Genomic DNA, 17,387 nt, shown 5'->3' with positions numbered 1-17,387 from the left:
GACGCAGAAGTCCATCAAAGACCTCAAGAGTTCATGGACAGATTAAGCGGCTTCACCTTAGTCAACTCAGATAAACTGCAGAATTGAAAGGAAAAGGAACTGGAAAGGAAACACGGAATCTTTTATAAAGGGCTCCGCTGAACTCTGTCAGATTTACGAATGTTATTTACAAAGGTATAAGGTCAAGAATAATTAGCAATTCCACTTCCAAGCCTACCTCCTACCCAATTAATGATTTCCTACCCAAACGGCACAAAGGAGCTATTGTACAGTTTTTCCTCTGGAATTCATGCATACCGCCGGTCCCTTTATCTGCACAGTTAAGTTTAAAACACAGCCTATTCTTCCCCAGACAAAAGGTGTTTTTTTTTCTTCCGTACGGCTGGGGCTTACCGATGCCTACCTGTATCAGCTTTAAAGATTGCATGGACAAGAAGAGACAAGCGAGCGGCTAACCAGGAATCTCACCGGCCAAATCAAAACAAAACAAAAAAGCAAATTTATATGCATAATTAAGGGGGAAAAGCAGGATCAGCCCCCCCTCCCTAATGAATCCCACAACTGAACAGCCTTGAATTAAGAACAAAGACCCCAGAGGGAGGGCAGATCAGCAGGGAGTCCTGGAGGGCTCCATGGGCCACTCTTAAATTTAGGAAAATAGATTTGTGGATGCGACTGTCTGCATTTGTGCGACTCCCTTGAAATGCCTGTTAGCAACCTGGGACACAGGATCGGGAACAAAGGGAACCAGGAAAAAGTCTGGGAGCACCTTTCCTGATTTACGGATTTTATTCAGAGGCCCAGAAAAAGGCAGCTCACCTCTCTAGATACGCATCAGATTGAGGCGTCTGGAATTGAGCTGCAATTCACGAAAACCTGCGTCTTTTAATAAAAATCTGTTGGTTGGACAAGGCACTGCAGCCCCTTGATTTTCTGTAGCCAAAAACTGGCAGGTCTCTGCTCCTACGCAGCCACGAGGGTTGAGTGGCCAATCCTTTCATGGCCAAGATCCAATATGGTGCCACCATTGCTGGCCTGGTAGGATTTCTCCCCTCTTTCTGGAAAAGCTCTCACAGTTGGTCTTAAGCTGAGCGCCCTGTGCCAGGAGAGCTTTCTGCCTTGAGAAGAAAATAAAGCCACAAGGCCAGGGCAGATTGTCTTGACCCATTAACACGCAGTCCCCGACTTACGAGCCACAATTGTGCCCAAAATTTCCCTTGCTAAATGATTGTTAAACCATTGACAATTGTTAGAGAGAACTTTGCTCAATTTTTCTGGTTTGAATCACTGCACTTCTTAAGTTAGTAACATGGTTAAGTGAATCTGATTTCTCCATTCAGTTTGCTTGTCAGAAAGTCGCAAAAGGAGGTGGGGGGGTGTCACATGAGCCCGGGACTCTGCGACCGTCATAAATGTGAATCGGTTGCCAAGCGTCCGAATTTCTGGCCACGGGGGAGGAGATGCTGCAATGGCTATAAGTGTGAAAAACGGTCATACATCACTTTTTTCAGTGCCATTGTTAATCGGTCACTAAACAAACTGTTGTAAGTTAAGGACTAGCTGTAGCCTGAAATAAAGTAAATGAATAAACATACCAGGGAAAGATTTCTGGCCCATCGTTCAAGATCAGAGTGAGAGCATCCTCTCCTCCCGGACGGTGGAAATGCAAACCCATTTAGACAATTTTTAATGAATGAAATGCAGCATTCCAGGATTTGGGGGGCTGCCACAAAGAAGAGTGGGGGGGGTCACAAGTATTCTCCAAAACACCAGATAGCAAGACAAGAAGCAACGGATGGAAACTAATCAAGGAGAGAAGCAACCTGGAACTAAGGAGAAACTTCCTGACAGTGAGGACAATTAACCAGTGGAACAGCCTGCCACCAGAAGTTGTGGATGCTCCATCACGGGAGGTTTTTAAGAAGAGATTGGACAGTCACTTATCTGAAATGGTATCTCCTGCTTGAGCAGGGGGCTGGACTAGAAGACCTCCAAGGCCCCTTCCAGCTTATTTTATTCTATTCTAAAACCACGCAGGCATTTTTTTAATTCAGGGAAGATTCTGAAAGCAGAATTCCTTTGCAAGCTATCAGAGTTGGCTTCGTGGGAGCAGCTCTGGCGCTCCGGAACAGACCACCCTGACTTCAACCGTAACCCCCAACTCCGGATTAAAGAAAAAGGGGAGTTTAGGAGCTCTTTTCTAAATTCACCTTGCGATTTTCCAAAGTTCCTTTGGCGGGAATCGAGTGTTTTCATCCTGCCTTCTGCTTCCCTCTTCAAAACTTCCCTGTAGCATCAACCAACTATCACAAGGTGGGGGGGGGGATGCTCCTGTCCTGCTGGGAAATCTCATTTTCCTGGCAAGATGGGGGGAGAAAATATGGAGGAAGATAGAGGTAGCTGGATGTCTTTGTTGAACGTGAGGTCCAGGGAGAAGAATCATGACCAGATACAGCTCAGGAAGGAGATGTTGGCCACATATTAGCTCCTGGTTTTTTTAATACAGCTCGTCCTCGAGTTACGACCGCAACTGAGCTCAAAATTTAGGTTGCTAAGTGAAACATTTGCCAAGCAAGTGTGTTGCCCCGTTTTACGACCTTTGTTGCCACGGTTGTGAAGTGAACCTGGCTTTTCCCCCTTGTCAAAAGTTTTGCAAAAGAGAATCCGGCTGGGGGATTCTGGGAGTTGAAGTCCACCCATCTTCAAGCTTCCAAGGTTGAGAAACACCGCCCTAGGGCATTGTCAGAATATTCATGACTGGGAAGACATGGTAACAAGGTCATCCAATGAACAGGCATAGCAACTAAGTCAGCCAATTGGGAGCTGAGACAGACTGGAGCCAGGGCGTGCCTTAGCCTGCAGCTTCTGAGTCTGTGCAGAGAAACGAAACTGAAACCAGAGCCTGTGTGAGCTTGTCTGCTGATCTGAGCTGACACGAAACTGTGAATCTGCTATTGGTATTGTAAATTTACTTCATGTGTTATTGTGTATATAAAAAAGTTAATGAATCCTGCGGCATCCGTTTATCTGTGTGTGCTTCTGGATTTGTTTTCTGCAACAAAAACAGATACAAGCCTCTTTTTCTTGAAATTTGGAATGGCCGCTAAATAAATTGTTGAGAGTTACCTGTATTTCTGTGGTGGGTCTCTATTTTACCGAAGACTCTCTATTGCTGATTACATAATTCATCATCCAGGGCCTCCATGGACTGGTGGGGTGGGGGTGGGGGTGTGGAGGGAGTCTAAGAATAAATGGCAAGTAAGGTTTGCAAAAAAATATTTATATTTTTGAGGCTTGTGCTACGTCTGTCTGGTAAAAAGGGGAAAGAGAAACACTGCGGCACGTCCTGCCCTGGAGGTAAAACTATCTAAATTTAGCCAAGTGGTTTTGTTGAAGAAGAAGAGAGAGAGAAAAAAAAAAGGAGATTGAAAGCGGTACAGGAAATGCGGAGAACAAAAAAATATTTATTTATTTATTTGCTCTAAAAATAAATTTGCTTTAATCTCTTAGGAACACAGAGAGAGGCAGGGAAGTAAGAAGCCATTATGAGGATGGTGGTGCGAACTTAAGAAGTCCTTATGGAGCCTGGAAACAGAGATGAATTTGTGGTCCTCCTGATGCGGAGACCGGATGGCCAGGGACCCCGGGGTGAGACCCCCCCCCATGGGGGAACACGATCTTCTTAAAGGTTTTTCACCCTTACTAATGGCAGCAAAGCCTCCCTGCCTGGGGGGGGGGGACTGGGATGAGTACCAATAATGGCCAAAGATCAAAGTTACAAGCTTAGTAAAGAGGCTTGTTGTGAGCACTTAAGAGTTACTTTGTCCTTTCATCAGATTCCCTCCTGGCTACAGCCTTGTTTTTCAGATGGGGCACCTCACTCCAAATAAAGACGGTCCACGACTTATGACCCCCCCAAGGGAGCGCCAAAATTTCCGTTGCTAAGCGAGACGGTTGTTGAGCGAGTTCTGTTTTGCGACCTTTCTTGCCCCAATCACTAAGTTAGGTTGTTAAGTGAACCTGGCTCCCCCCTTGACTTTGCTCATCCAATGGTCGCAAAAGGGGATCGCGTGACTCTAAGAAACCGCAACTGTCGTAAGTACAGGTCAGTTGCCAAGAGTGTGATTTTTTTTTTTTAATTTTCTACTATTACATTTATTTAGTGCTTAATAAATATTGGGTTGTCTGGGTTATTTTGTTTGCTTAACAATACAGATTAGATTCCTAATCTTAACCCATTTTTTTTCCAGCCCTTGATAAAATAAATTCCATGTTTGATAGTATTCAAATAGTATTGATAGCCAAAAAAAAAAAAAAGGGGGGGGCAAAAATCTGTGTGTGGTTAGAAAGGAAACATGTAGATCTTTTAAACCTGAATTGTTTTTTATTAGTTATAGCCGTGATGGCAAACCAGGTGGCACACGGAGCCATATCTGTGGGCACGCGAGCATTGCCATAGCTCAGTTCCAGTGCGCATGTGTGCGCCGGCCAGCTGATTTTCGGGCCTTGCAATCCCACCGGAAGTCGGGAAACGGGCCATTTCCAGCTTCCGGAGGGCCTCCGGGGGGATGGGAAAGGCCGTTTTCGCCCTCCCCAGGCTCCAAGAAGCCTCTGGAGCCTGAGGAGAGCGAAAAGCGGGCCTACCGGGCCCACAGGTAACTTTTTTGCCGTCGCATGCCAAAAGCAGGGGAACGCAGTGGGGTCACACGCGCATGTGGGGGGGGTCATGCGTGCATGCACGGGGGGCACTGGGGAGGGATTGAATTATGGGTGTGGGCATACGAGCATGTGACCCCCCCGTGCTTCCCCCATTTTTGGCACGCGACGGCAAAAAGGTTAGCCATCACTGAGCTATAGTATCAGAAAAAATAGATAAACGAAGTGTACATTTAATATTGCACGTATTAACAGCAGGGAGGATTGTGTTTGCTCAGCGTTGGAATACCATCAGATGTAGAGATAATTAAGAAGATATTGAACTGTGCAGAAATGGACAGACTTACACTGAAGATTAAGCAGAAAGAAGATACAGAATACTGCCAAGTGTGTGAATTTTGATGGCGTGGCCGCAGAGATGCGCCAATCATGGTAAGGGTGAAAAATGGTCATAAGTCACTTTTCTCGGTGACGCTGCAGCTTTAAATCGTCACTAAATGAATGTTTGGACTATCCGTATTAGATGTTTCTTCTTAATTGCTTTAGTTTACGGTGCAAAAATACAGGCAGTGCTCAACCTACGACCACCATCGAGCCCAACATTTCTCTTGCTAAGTGAGACATTTAAATTAAGTGAGTTTTGCCCCCATGGTACGACTTTTCTCGCCACATTTGTTAAATGAATCACTGCGGTTGTTAAATCAGTCACACAGGTTGTTAAGCGAATCTGGCTTTCCCCACACACACACACTGACTTTGCTTGGTCAAATGGGGATCACGTGACCCCGTCATAAATGTGAGTCAGCTGACACACAGCATCCAAATGTAAATCACTAACTGCATGGAGGCTGCAACGGTCATATATGTGAAAAATGGTCATGTCCCTTTTTTCAGTGCCGTTGCAGCTTCCAATGGTCACTAAGCGAACTGTTGTAACTCGAGGACTCCTGAAGTTCAAGGAAACCAAAGGTTTCAGATCCAGAAGAAAATGGGAGGAAGATGGTCATCCAGAATAAAGCAATGCCAATCAGTTGACTTTAGTTCTCATGGCATTTTAGCTTTTGCTCCTACTGGCTGAGGAATATGGATTTTGGAGCCTAATTGCAGTAATGAATAGTAATAAGGATCCATCCTGCATCCAGTTTTGGTCACCACACTATAAAAATGATGTTGAGACTCCAGAAAGAGTGCAGAGAAGAGCAACCAGGATGATGAGGGGACTGGAGGCTAAAACATCCGATGAACGGTTGCAGGAACTGGGCCTGGCTAGTCTAGTGAAGAGAAGGACCAGGGGAGACAGGATAGCAGTCTTCCAATATTGGAGGGGCTGCCACAGAGAGGAGGAAGGGGGTCAAGCTGTTTTCCAAGGCACTTAAAGGCCAGATGAGGAATAATGGATGGAAACTGATCAAGGAGAGATTCAACCTGGAAATAAGGAGAAACTTTCTGATAGGGAGAATAATCAACCGATGGAACAGAAGTTGCCTTCAGAAGTTGTGGGAGCTTCATCACTGGAGGCTTTCAAGAAGAGACTGGACTGCCATCTGTCAGAAATGGTGTAGTGTCTCCTGCTTGGGCAGGGGGTTGGACTAGATGACCCAAAAGCTCCCTTCCAACTCTGTTAATCTGTGAATGTGTATGCTGAGATAGCAGCTTCTGTCAATTTTCTCTGGGTGCTTAAATAGGCTGCTTGGCCCTGTGCCCATCACATAATGAAGGGGGCATGAGAACTCTACAGATGGCCAGGCATAAAGAAGGAACAATTGGTACCTCTGTCAAAAGAAAGCAACGGTGATTCCAGAACCACCAAACATCCAACTTCAACAGCAAGCAGAGATAATAATGCTCAGCTTTAACAAGTCAGATACAGACCAGATACAGTTTAAAGTTTTAGGGGGCTGGAGGCTAAAACGTACAGAAGAAGAAGGGTTACAGGAATTGGGCATGTCTAGTCTAATGAAAAGAAGGACTAGGGGAGACATGATAGCATCTTCCAATCTTTGAGGGGCTCCTACAAGGAAGAGGGGGTCAAACTGTTTTCCAAAGCATCGAAAAGCAAGACAACGATTGGAAACTAACCAAGAAGAGACGCAACCTGGAATTAAGGAGAAATTTCCTGACAGTGAGGACAATTAATCAGTGGAACAGCTTGCCACCAGAAGTTGTGGGGGCTCCATCACTGGAGGCTTTTAAGAAGAAAACAGGACAACCATTTATCTGAAATGATAGTTTCCTGCTCGAGCAGGGAGTTGGACTAGAAGACCTCCAAAGTCCCTTCCAACTCTAAATTATTCTGTGTTCTATGATTTAAATCCCTCCCCTTGACCAATGCAACATGCATAGGAGCAATTACTAAAAATATAAAGTGGGATCCGTAATTTTGCTCTACTCGCAACAGTTCCATGAGAATAAATTCCCTTTTCATGCGCATTATTTACACATTTTTTCAAATAATTCTGTGACTGTTAACTGACCAAAAAAAAGCCAAGTGAGATTATCAGGGTTCCTGGGCCTTCTGGGAAAACATTCACAGGCTGTTTTTTCAAGGTTCAAAGCAGTTGATGATAAAGGATTGTATTCATTTTAAAAAAATAAGCAGCTGAACAACTACCACCAATAATATAACAGCATTCAAGATGCTCGGCTCAACTTTTCCAGTTCTTAAACAAACATCTTGCAACTTTTTCCAACCGTCAAGATGGGAAATGCCACGTCTGTTCATCACTTCCCAAGCCCTGCTCCAATCGACCAAGAATGTAAAAGTTGATAAAAGTTATGATTTTAAAAGATCTGATTTTAAAAGTCCAGGAATACAGCAGCTCATATGGTTAAACACAGTCTCCAAATAATACAGGTAAATTGTGCTTATTGCCATATATTTTAAAGGTTATCATCTCTGCTTTGCATGAGAAGATAGAGAAGAATGAGAAACTCAGAAGTCCAATGAGAAGTCCATATTTTTCCGAGTATAAGATGCACCTTTCCCCCCCCCTAAAAGGGGGTGAAAATTTAGGTGGGTCTTATACACCGACTGTAGCCCCACCCACCCACTGGCCCCCACCCTTTGGCCTCTGCCTCCCAGCAATTTACCTCCTTGCAGCAAGCAGCAAGAAACAGCCCATTTCAGCTTCAGCACAGCCTAATTAGCACAAGTTGATTGTCCCTTGGATTGGCCTCCTGACTCAGCTGTTTCAGGCTGCAGGGATTGCCATGGCCTATTGCTGCGTGGGCCTCTGCTGCTTGCTGCAAGGAGGTAAATTGCTGGCAGCAGATTTTTTTTTTCTTGTGCTAAGCAAACTAGGCTGAAAACGAAAATGAAAGTAAAGCAGGCTGTTTGCTGCAACGAGGCAAAATTGCTGGGGGGCAGAGGCAGATTTCTTTTTCTTGTTTTCCTCACCAAAAAAGATAGGTGCGTCTCATAGTCCGGAGCGTCTTATACTCTGAAAAATACGGTACATACCAAAAAATGATCTCCATTCCTAAAATTCCAGAGACGGGTTCAAGGACAGTTCCATGCTGTCAAACTAAGTACAGAAAACATCTGTCTGCTCCTAAAGATGACACTCTCAAGCAAGTACAAAAACATCTGCCTGCTAATCAGGGTTAGGACCACTGCATACAGGGTGCAAAAATCCAGAACAATTGTGGCTTTTCCTGTCCTCTATTTTGTGTCACCTACTGATGCTCTGGATTTGAATAGCTTCTACATAGTAATCGCCCACATCAAAATTGCTTTTATCCAAGAAGTAACCGGACTTAACGAAACAATTGCACTACTGAAAATTGCAACCATCTCTGTAGGGTTCACACAATTTGCTAAGCGATTGCGTCTTCAGCTGTGGTTCATTACATAAAGAGGAGTTGACACGGGTCAGCATGCATAGCCATAAACTCTGATTTATAAATCACAAGTGAGTAGGTTCATTTAATATGCTGAAACAAAGAATGTCCATTAAAGCTTAATTTAGGTGTAAAGCAAATGTAGGCTCAGTTTCTATTCACTTTAGGATAGTTATTTCCTCTGCTATAAAAAAGTCCACACTCATTCAGGCCTAAAGAATCAAACTTATCCTGAAATTAATACGGGCAATTCACAGAAACAGGCCTCAATAATGCCACTCCAATCTCTGAAAAATGTTTTGCAAGAGGACGAAAGAAAGCTGGCATGACTCATCTATTATTATACGTGGTTATCGGTTTGAAAATGAATCAACTGTTGAGAGACATCGAACTGGAAGGAAGATCTTCTCAAAATACAGGAAGTCCTCGAGTTGCGACCACAATTGGGCCCCAGACTTGTGTTGCTAAGTGAGATGTTTGTTACCGGTAAGTGAGTTTTGTCCCATTTTACGACCTTTCTTGCCACCGTTAAGTGAATCCCTGCAGTTGTTAAATTAGTAACACGGTTGTTAAGTGAATCGGGCTTCCCCATGGACTTGGCTTGTCAGAAGGTCACAAAAGGGGGATCAAGTGATCCCGGGACACTGCAACCCGTCGTAAGTACATGCCAGTTGCCAAGCCTCTGAATGTTGATCATGTGACTATGGGGGGGGAGGGGGATGCTGCAATTGTCTAAGTCGTAATGGTGGTAAGTCCCTTTTTTCAATGTCGTTGTAACTTCGAACGGTCACTAAAGGAACTGTTGTATGTCGAGGACCACCCTTAACTGGATTGTGGAAAAAACTTTAGTCTTTTTTAGGCAACACCTTGGCACAACGGACTGTAAACAGGCAGGAAGTTTTCAGAGCTCTGTGCAAAATCTGATTTCAGGGTTTCAGGCCTGCAGCCCAACCCTCAATTCTCCCCCCAAAAAAGAAGACTGACAGATGCCTTCCTGTTGCCTTGTTTCTAGCCAAACTGCAGGCTGGATACGGACCCACAAAAGTGAGTCACACCACGTCTGATACGCGTTGCTGCTGTCGCCCGGGGCCATCTTTGCTTCTCTGGGTCAGCCGGATGGGGGGAAAAAATAGCTGTCAGTCTCTAATCTTCATGCCAGGGAACAAAGAATTAACAAATAGATAGAGATTTCTATTTAATTTAACTAGGTAGCAACAGAAGGAGATTCAGAACAGGTTTTCCTCCATGTATAAGTTCATTTAGTGACCATTCGACATTCCGACGGCAGTGGAAAAAATGACTTATGACCATTTTTCACACTTACGACCGTGATCAAAATTCATACGCTTGGCAACTGGCATGTACTTATGACGGTTGCAATGTCCCGGGGTCACGCAACCCCTTTGGCGACTTTCTGACAAGCAAAATCAACGGGGAAGCCAAAGGTTCACTTAACAACCGTGTTACCGATTTAACGACTGCTGTGATCCACTTAGCAACGGTGGCAAGAAAGGTTGTAAAATGAGGCAAAACTTGCTCGACAAATTTCTCGAACTCGACTGTGCTATTTCTCCATGTCACATGTGTGTGTGTGTATATATGTGTGTGTGTGTGTGTGTGTATATATATATATATATATATATGCATAATGGTTATCCTTGGAGAGCTGACTGCAATGAAATTTCATTTTAATGTAGGCTGATTAAGGGTACATTTAAAGTGGCAATAAAGTTTTACTCTATTTTATTTCTATTCTTGCTTAGCAATAGAAATTTTGGGCTCAATTGTGGTCGTACGTGGAGGACTTACCTGTATTTGGACCCAATAATTGCTCAATTTCTCCCTGTGTTTTCTTTTAGAAATTCTACCTGCGTTTCTAAAATCAGGATCTTGCTGTAGAGTGGAAAACACCAACACAGACTCTGAAATTACATACCCCAATAAAGAGCATTTCTAGGCTAGATTCAGAGTGCAATTTTTATGCCTTATTGGGAGGAAACCGCCTGGCCTTGACTAGAGATACAAAAGTGTGTGCTATGAATCTTTCCTAACCACAATTAATTTAACAAAAAGCGAAGGAACCTTTTTCAAAAGAACACTTGGGCTCTTCTGGACACGAGCTATTTAGTTAGAACAATTATTCAAATATTCTCTCCACCCTCTTAATTCACATCATCTGGGGATTTCCTGTCACCTGAAAGATACACAACACAGACACAAAAAATCCCCACTATAATTGAAAATATCACCTTTTAAGACCGGAGACGTTTACACAACAAGGGTTGGTTGTAGCAGGTGGAGAGAACAGATCTTAATCACAAAATAAAGGACACAACAGTGTTCGCTTCATTAAACAAGAAGCAAAAATGAAACCTGAATTCACCATTGTGGTTTTTTTTTTTTTTTTGTCCTGTCTAACTCAGTACCTCTCAACTTCAAGAGGCATGGACTACAACTCCCAGAATTCCTAGAGCTGGCTGGGACACTGGAAAGGGATTTGCATTTTGTACACCAATAATCTAAAATAAATACGATTGGAGGGGGGAGAGAACTTGTACGGTTTAAAATACCAACAAACCACAACTATAATTTAAAACCAAATGAACCAGTACTGATTTTATTTATTTATTTATTTATCCTGTTATAATAAACAGAGATCTCCATGGAATTCTTTGCTAATAATTTCAGAAATCCTTGAGGCTCCTCAGTGTCAATTTTTGGCAATCTGAATATACGAATAATTGAAACTTACGGTAATAACCGTTGCAATGTTTTAATGGTGTCTATCCAGTAATTTTAGGTCCAGGAGCCAAATCACATGTAAAAACCTCTATGCAATGTTACTTATTCACACAGTTCTCCAAGGCTAGCAAATAAAAAAAACCAAAATATCGAGATATTAGGCTATGTGTTAGGAAGGCAGAAAATCCTTGTGGAAACAGGCAACTCCAGAAATTGATTAAAGAAATAACAATCTTCCAAACAAGCCTAGGAAAAACTTCCAGAGCCTAAGAAATCCTAACAATGGCATTTCTTTTTGCATTAGACATTTATCGCTGATGTCCTACAATTTACCCACAAATATCTTACTAAAAGCGAAGCCCTCGGAGCGGAAAAGGGCAACGCTGGGAAAGGCTCCAGTCCCTCTGCCTTTCAAAGAAGAGAAGCCTCGGGAAAGAGCGGCCTGCCTTTTGCAAAGCAGCGAAAAGAAAAGTTAAAACAAGAAAAATAAACAGGATGAATATCCTCTTTGGTAGGAAAACGCAGCCAACGAAGCGGGCTCACCGCTCGGCCGGTTCCTGACTTCGGCCCCATCAGAGACGGCCGGGCGTCCTTCCATCCTCCGAGCCCCCAGCCCCAAAAAAGGCGCTCTTTTTTTTTTTTTTTTAAAGGAAACTTTTCCTTGCTAACCGCGGAATTGGCCCCTCAGAGCAACATTCGGCCGTCGTTCAACGGGGCAGCTCTCCAGAAGGCCCATCCCCGCCACGCCTCGGCCTTTTCCCTTTTCCCCGGCCGCTTTCTGACATTCCCAAGCCCAGGCCCCCTTCCCCCGGCTCCCCAGGCCCATCATCCACGGCCGAAAGACCCAGGCCCGCCCAGCTTCACCCACTCAGAGCCCGGATCCCTCCAAAGGGCCCCGGGACCAAGCTTGGCGGAGGGTCTCCGAGCCCCCCCGAGAGATCCCAGATTGGAAGGGGAGGGGATCCGGCCGGGGGTCTCCACCCAAGCTCGGCTGAGGGCTTTTTCCCCCTCCACGCCCAACCGAGGGAAGGGAAGGGAAGGGAAGGGAGGCCTGCAGGGCGCCCTTCCCGCGGAAAGACCCCCCTCTTCCCAGGCCGCCCCCCACCCTCCTGGGCCTCCGCTGGCGGGCGAGGCCGGCCGTCCCTGGCTGCCAGCCCGGGCGGAGGCGGAGGCGGAGGCGGCGGCGGCGCGGGCCCTGCCCTTCCCCGGGGAAAGAGGCCCCGCGGCCTCCCCAGGAAGCGCGGGCGGAGCGGCGGGGCCCGCAGCGGGGAGAAGCCCCCTCCCCTCCCTCCCCTCCCCCGTCCCGCCTGAGCCCCTTCCCCGGCCGGCACAAAGAGGCAGCGGCGGCGGCCGCCTTGCAACATTGTCTCCGGGCTTGCCACAGTGTCTCCGGCGGGGGCTGCTTACCCAGCGGCAAGGCCTTGTTGAGCAAGTGGGAGCTGCCCATTGAAGCGCGGGGCAGGGCGGGCAGGGCTCCGGCGGGCTGCTGGGCGCGAGGAGGCGAAGCAGATGGCGGCCCCGACGGTCCCCCCCGCCGCCCGCCCCGACGCTGCGCCCAGCCAGGCAGCAGGGAGGGGGAGGAGGAGGAGGAGGAGGGAGGGGCGGCCCAGCCCCGGGACTGCCAGCCCAGCCTCCCCCCTCAATCTCCCGGTTGCTGCCCAGCCCAGGCCCGGAAAGGCAGGCGGGCGGGCGGGCGGGCGAGGAAGGAAGACCGAAGCGGGAGCCGCGTCTCTTACCCGAGGGACCCGCCGGCCTGGCGAAGGCGCTGAGCCCGGATTGCTGCTGCTGCTGCTGCTCTTCCTCCGGCGCGGCGCCGCCGCTGCTCAAACTCGGCCGCCCCTTCCGTCCTCCGCTGGCCGGCCGCGACGGGCCAGAGGTGGCCGGGCGGGGGGGTGGCGGCCGCTCGGGCCGGCCAGCCGGGGTAGATCTTCCTGACGGCGGACGGTCTCAGGTTGAGGTCTGCGAAGACGGAGGGAAGGGAGGCGGCCAGGAGCCGCGGGGATTGAAGGGAAGAAAGAAAAGTTGGGAAGAGACTTGAAGATGTGGGACAGTCGCCGGGAGACGGGAGTTCTAGTTCCGCCTCAGACCGGACCAACGGCTGGGTGACCTTGAGCCAGGCCCAGGAGGCTGGGAGTTCTAGCCCTGCCTTAGATCTGAAAGCTGCCTATCCTTGGCACAATCACCAGGAGAAAGTGAGTTCTAGGCCCACCTTGGCCCAAACATCAGAGCTGGGGAGTTCCAGTCCCGTCTTAGCCCTGGATCCCAGCCGGGTGACTTTGGGCCAATCACCTTGAGCTATGCCGGCTGGGGAATTCTGGGAATTGAAGTCCACGCATCTTAATGCTGCTAAAGTTGAGATTTAAGGGACAGCATCTTTTCTTGCTTGACTTAATGTACTTTATTAAACGTAAGCACACATTTTGCCATTTGCCACGATTATCTTACACGGATGACCTGGTTGACTGGCTGGCCTTGACTAGGCTGGGAAGTAACCTGTATGGGCTCCAATTCATAATTGGGTAATATGTTTTTTCTGGCATGCAGTCTGCATTTTTTTATTATTATTAATCCATGATCCCTTGATTGCAACAGGAATCGACCAATCGGCTTGTCCCCCCAGCCTGATGTTGTGGGCTGAGAGAGGGACTGACTGGGTCAAAGTCACCCAGCTGGGTTTTACGGCTGGGACAGAACTAGAACTCGCAGTTCCCTAGTTTCCAGCCTGGTACCTTAATTACCAGAGCAAACTGGCTCTGGAATCACCCCAGGCTGATCAGCTGGACTGAAGAATTGGAAAGCATCTGGAAGGAAGGCCCTTGGTTAGCAATTTGGAAAAAAAACCCACACCCCAAAAACCCTAGGTGCAAGGTGAAAATTACATCCATGAAATCACTAAAAGCCCAGTTCAACCTTGAAAAGACTTCATTTTTGTCTTTTAAAAAAAGTTAAAGAACTGGGACTTTCTTAGTTAAACTTTTTTTAAAAAAAAAATCAATTTGCCAAGTTGGACAATTTTAGGGGTAGAAAGAAAAAAAAAAGTAACCGATAGAGGAATCCTCAGTTTTAGAAAAGGACATTGATTTCTTCCTGCTGAGGGAAAAAAAATAGTATCAGATGGAAGAAGGAAGCCAAAGGCTACAGCCCTTCCTCCTCCTGGATCATTTGCAAGGAAATTAATCGGAAGGTTTTAGCCGATTAAGGAATAGCAGCCGGTCCAGAGGTGGCTGGCCCAAAATGCCGGAGAAAGATTATTCAACTGCACAGGTGGGGGGGGGGGGCAGGGAGGTGTTGCAGAGACCTGCTTTGCAGATCAAAACTCTCATCTCTTTTCCTTCCAGGAGCCCAGCCTTGAAAAGCAGAGAGTTTCTGCCCACCTGCCCTCCGCTAAGTTCCTGCAAAGAGTCTCCCTGGTTGCAAATCCCCATCAAAACCGGTGCAGGGAAATGGTTTGAAAGGGTCTCGGGGGTTAGACTAGAAGGCCTCCAAGGTCCCTTCCAGCTCTGATGGATGGATTGATGGATGGATAATGAAAGCAGCCCATGCCTTTTTAAGAGGAGGGGGAGCGGGAAGCGAGAGAGATCTCACTTCAAAACTCTCCATGCAAACTTGAAAGAGATGCACGTCGATCCTCGGCCTCTTTTCTTCCTTTTTCCTCCTTCCCCCCTTTTTTGAAGCCTGGGGGTGGGGGGGGAAGCCGGGGCCTCCCCGAAAACCTCCCCCAAACTCCTCCGCTCTCCTTGACTGTGATGCTCTCCCGTCCGGGAGAAACGCTCCGGAGGGAGACGTCAAACCAAGTATTGCGCGCAGGCGGCTGCCCGGCCGGGTCAGCTGACACGCATAATGCAGTACACAGAGCGAGCGAGGAGAGCGCGAGGCGGCCGTACGTGGGGAAGGGGGCGGGAGGGGGGGGTGCCCTCAAGTGGCGTCATGGCCGTGCACTTCACGGGCTGCTGCCTCACCTGCCTGCAGCTGCAGCCATGGGTTGCGCAGCCAAGACATGCCCGGCCGCCGCCGCCACAGCAAAGCAGGCCGGCTCCTTCCAAGAACGTGAGGACGCGCTTCTTACTCTCCTCCCTTATCCAGCCGTTGGCAACTGCACGGGAGAAGAAGAAGGGGAAGGGGAAGGGGAAGAAGGAGGAAGGGGAGAGGAGGAAGAGGAAGGGAAAGGGGAAGAAGAAGAGGGAGAAGGAGAAGAGAGAAGAGGAAGAAAAAGGAAGGAAAAGTGGAGGAAGGGAAAAGAGGAAGAAGGAGGGGAAGAGGAGGAAGAAGGAGAAGGGGAAGAAGGAGGAAGGGAAGAGGAGGAAGAGGAAGAAGGACAAGGGGAAGAGAAGGAAGAAGAGAAAGGAGAAGGGGAAGAAGAAGAGGGAGAAGAAGGAAGGAAAAGTGGAGGAAGGGAAAAGAGGAAGAAGAAGGGGGAGGAAGAGGAAGAAGGAGGAGAAGAGGAAGAAGGAGAAGGGGAAGAAGGAGGAAGGGGAGAGGAGGAGGAAGAAGGACAAGGGGAAGAGAAGGAAGAGGAAGAAGAAGGGGAAAGGGAAGAAGAAGAGGGAGAAGGGGAAGAAGGGAGAAGAGGAAGAAGAAGGAAGGAAAAGTGGAGGAAGGGAGAAGAGGAGGAAGAAGAAGATCATCAGTTTTTGCAACTTGGCCATCATAAATCTGACCCGGTGGGGGCTCCCCTCGCCTCCCCCCTCCCTCCTTGCAATTCAGTTGAGACCTTTGAGGTTGTTTGCCTGCACAAATACACGGCCCCTCCCCCAACTAACAAACCAACCCCGTGGCCCACCGACCAAACCAGGGTTCACCGATTTCTCCCCTCCCCCCCCCCGATAGCCGCCCAACTTCCAGCGGCCGATGGCTGAGGGTAAGGAGGTGGCATCAAATCCTACATGGTTTTCCTCCAGCGATTGGAATACAACAGTCGCAGCAGCCCTAACAACCCTAGGACGGATTTGGGGACAGCCTTTAAAAAAAGAAAATAAAAATACACTTCGGAGCCCTTTCAGAAAGCTAGCTGGGAATGGGGGACTCCGTGGGGTTGCAGAGGAGAACACCGAGTGGCATTGAATGGCATGAAGGGGATTTCAGAGAGGGGCAAAGGTCATTGGGCCCCACTGAAACCATCCGTAGCCCCAAAGGCTTTGCAGGGGCCCTGATCTATCTAAAAGCTTAGCTATTCCAGGGAACCAGGGTTATAGTCAACTCCACTTCTCTTATTCCTTTCTCTGTAAATAGAACCACCAGGATTCTCCAGCTTGAGCGGAGGGTTGGACTAGAAGACCTCGGAGGTCCCTTCCAACTCTCTTATTCTTAAAGAGAGGACCAACCTAAAACTAAAGAGAGATTTCCTGACGGAAATATTAATCGGTGGAACGGCTTGTCTCCAAAAATTGTGGGTGCTCCCATCACTGGAGCTTTTTAAGAAGAGATTGGACAACCCTTTCTCCAGAATGGCACATGGTCTCCTGCTTGAGTAGGGACTGGACTAGAAGACCTTCAAAGTCCCTTTCAACCAGAGGTGGGTTTCAGCAGGTTCTGACCAGTTCTGGAGAACCGGGTAGCGGAAATTTTGAGTAGTTCAGAGAACCGGTAGTAAAAATTCTGACTGACCCCGCCCCCATCTATTCTCTGCCTCCCGAGCCACAGCTGATCGGGAGGAAGTGGGGATTTTGCAGTAACCTTCCCCTGGAATGAGGTGGGAATGGGGATTTTGCAGTATCCTTCCCCTGCCATGCCCACCAAGCCACGCCCACAGAACCAGTAGTAAAAAAATGTTGAAACCCACCACTGCTTTCAACCCTGTCCTCCTTCTCTTCCATCCCCCAGATGGGAGAAGCATTTGAAGAAGGTAAACAGGCTTTGCCCTCAGAGAAACAGGGTGAGTAAGAAACTGGCCATTTGAATCAGGTGATTGCAAAACACGCAGTCAAATTCAATAGCCTTCATGTAAGTCACTTGTATATTTAATATTTTAATATTATAGAATTAATGTTAATGTTATGAATATTGTTGTAAATCTTGATTATCATTTTACAAAGATATTTGTACCCAGACGACACACTGTTTAATTGAAGATGGAATTATTATATTAAAAAAATAAAATATATATTTTAAAAACCCAACCCTGTGAGGTGGGTTGGCCTGAGAGAGTTATC

The 17,387-nt window shown here is 47.4% G+C and overlaps 1 protein-coding gene and 1 long non-coding RNA gene across 4 annotated transcripts in view; one reads left to right on the top strand and one right to left on the bottom strand.

The window, feature by feature from the left end:
* The window catches only part of CTBP1 (C-terminal binding protein 1), a 65,925-nt gene extending 53,128 nt beyond the window's left edge, over positions 1-12,797 (bottom strand). For all 3 annotated transcript variants that reach the window (XR_011600347.1, XM_070942703.1, XM_070942704.1), the window contains exon 1: positions 12,646-12,797. Coding sequence is in view for 2 of the 3 variants with exons in the window: in XM_070942703.1 (XP_070798804.1) it covers positions 12,646-12,685 (40 nt within the window). In the remaining variant the exon portion in view is untranslated. The remainder of the gene's footprint in view (positions 1-12,645) is intronic.
* Positions 12,798-15,086: 2,289 nt separating this feature from the next.
* On the top strand, positions 15,087-17,300 carry LOC139316161 (uncharacterized). Its single transcript, XR_011600348.1, has 3 exons — positions 15,087-15,118; positions 16,468-16,750; positions 17,059-17,300. It is a non-coding gene; the product is annotated as an uncharacterized lncRNA (long non-coding RNA).
* Positions 17,301-17,387: the final 87 nt, after the last annotated feature.

This window comes from Pituophis catenifer, unplaced genomic scaffold (assembly GCF_029215685.1).
Source record: "Pituophis catenifer annectens isolate HBS135680 unplaced genomic scaffold, rPitCat1.0.hap2 SCAF_4, whole genome shotgun sequence".
Lineage (NCBI taxonomy): Eukaryota > Metazoa > Chordata > Lepidosauria > Squamata > Colubridae > Pituophis > Pituophis catenifer.
Note: the sequence above shows the minus strand (reverse complement) of the source record. Positions and strands in the feature narration are given on the sequence as shown.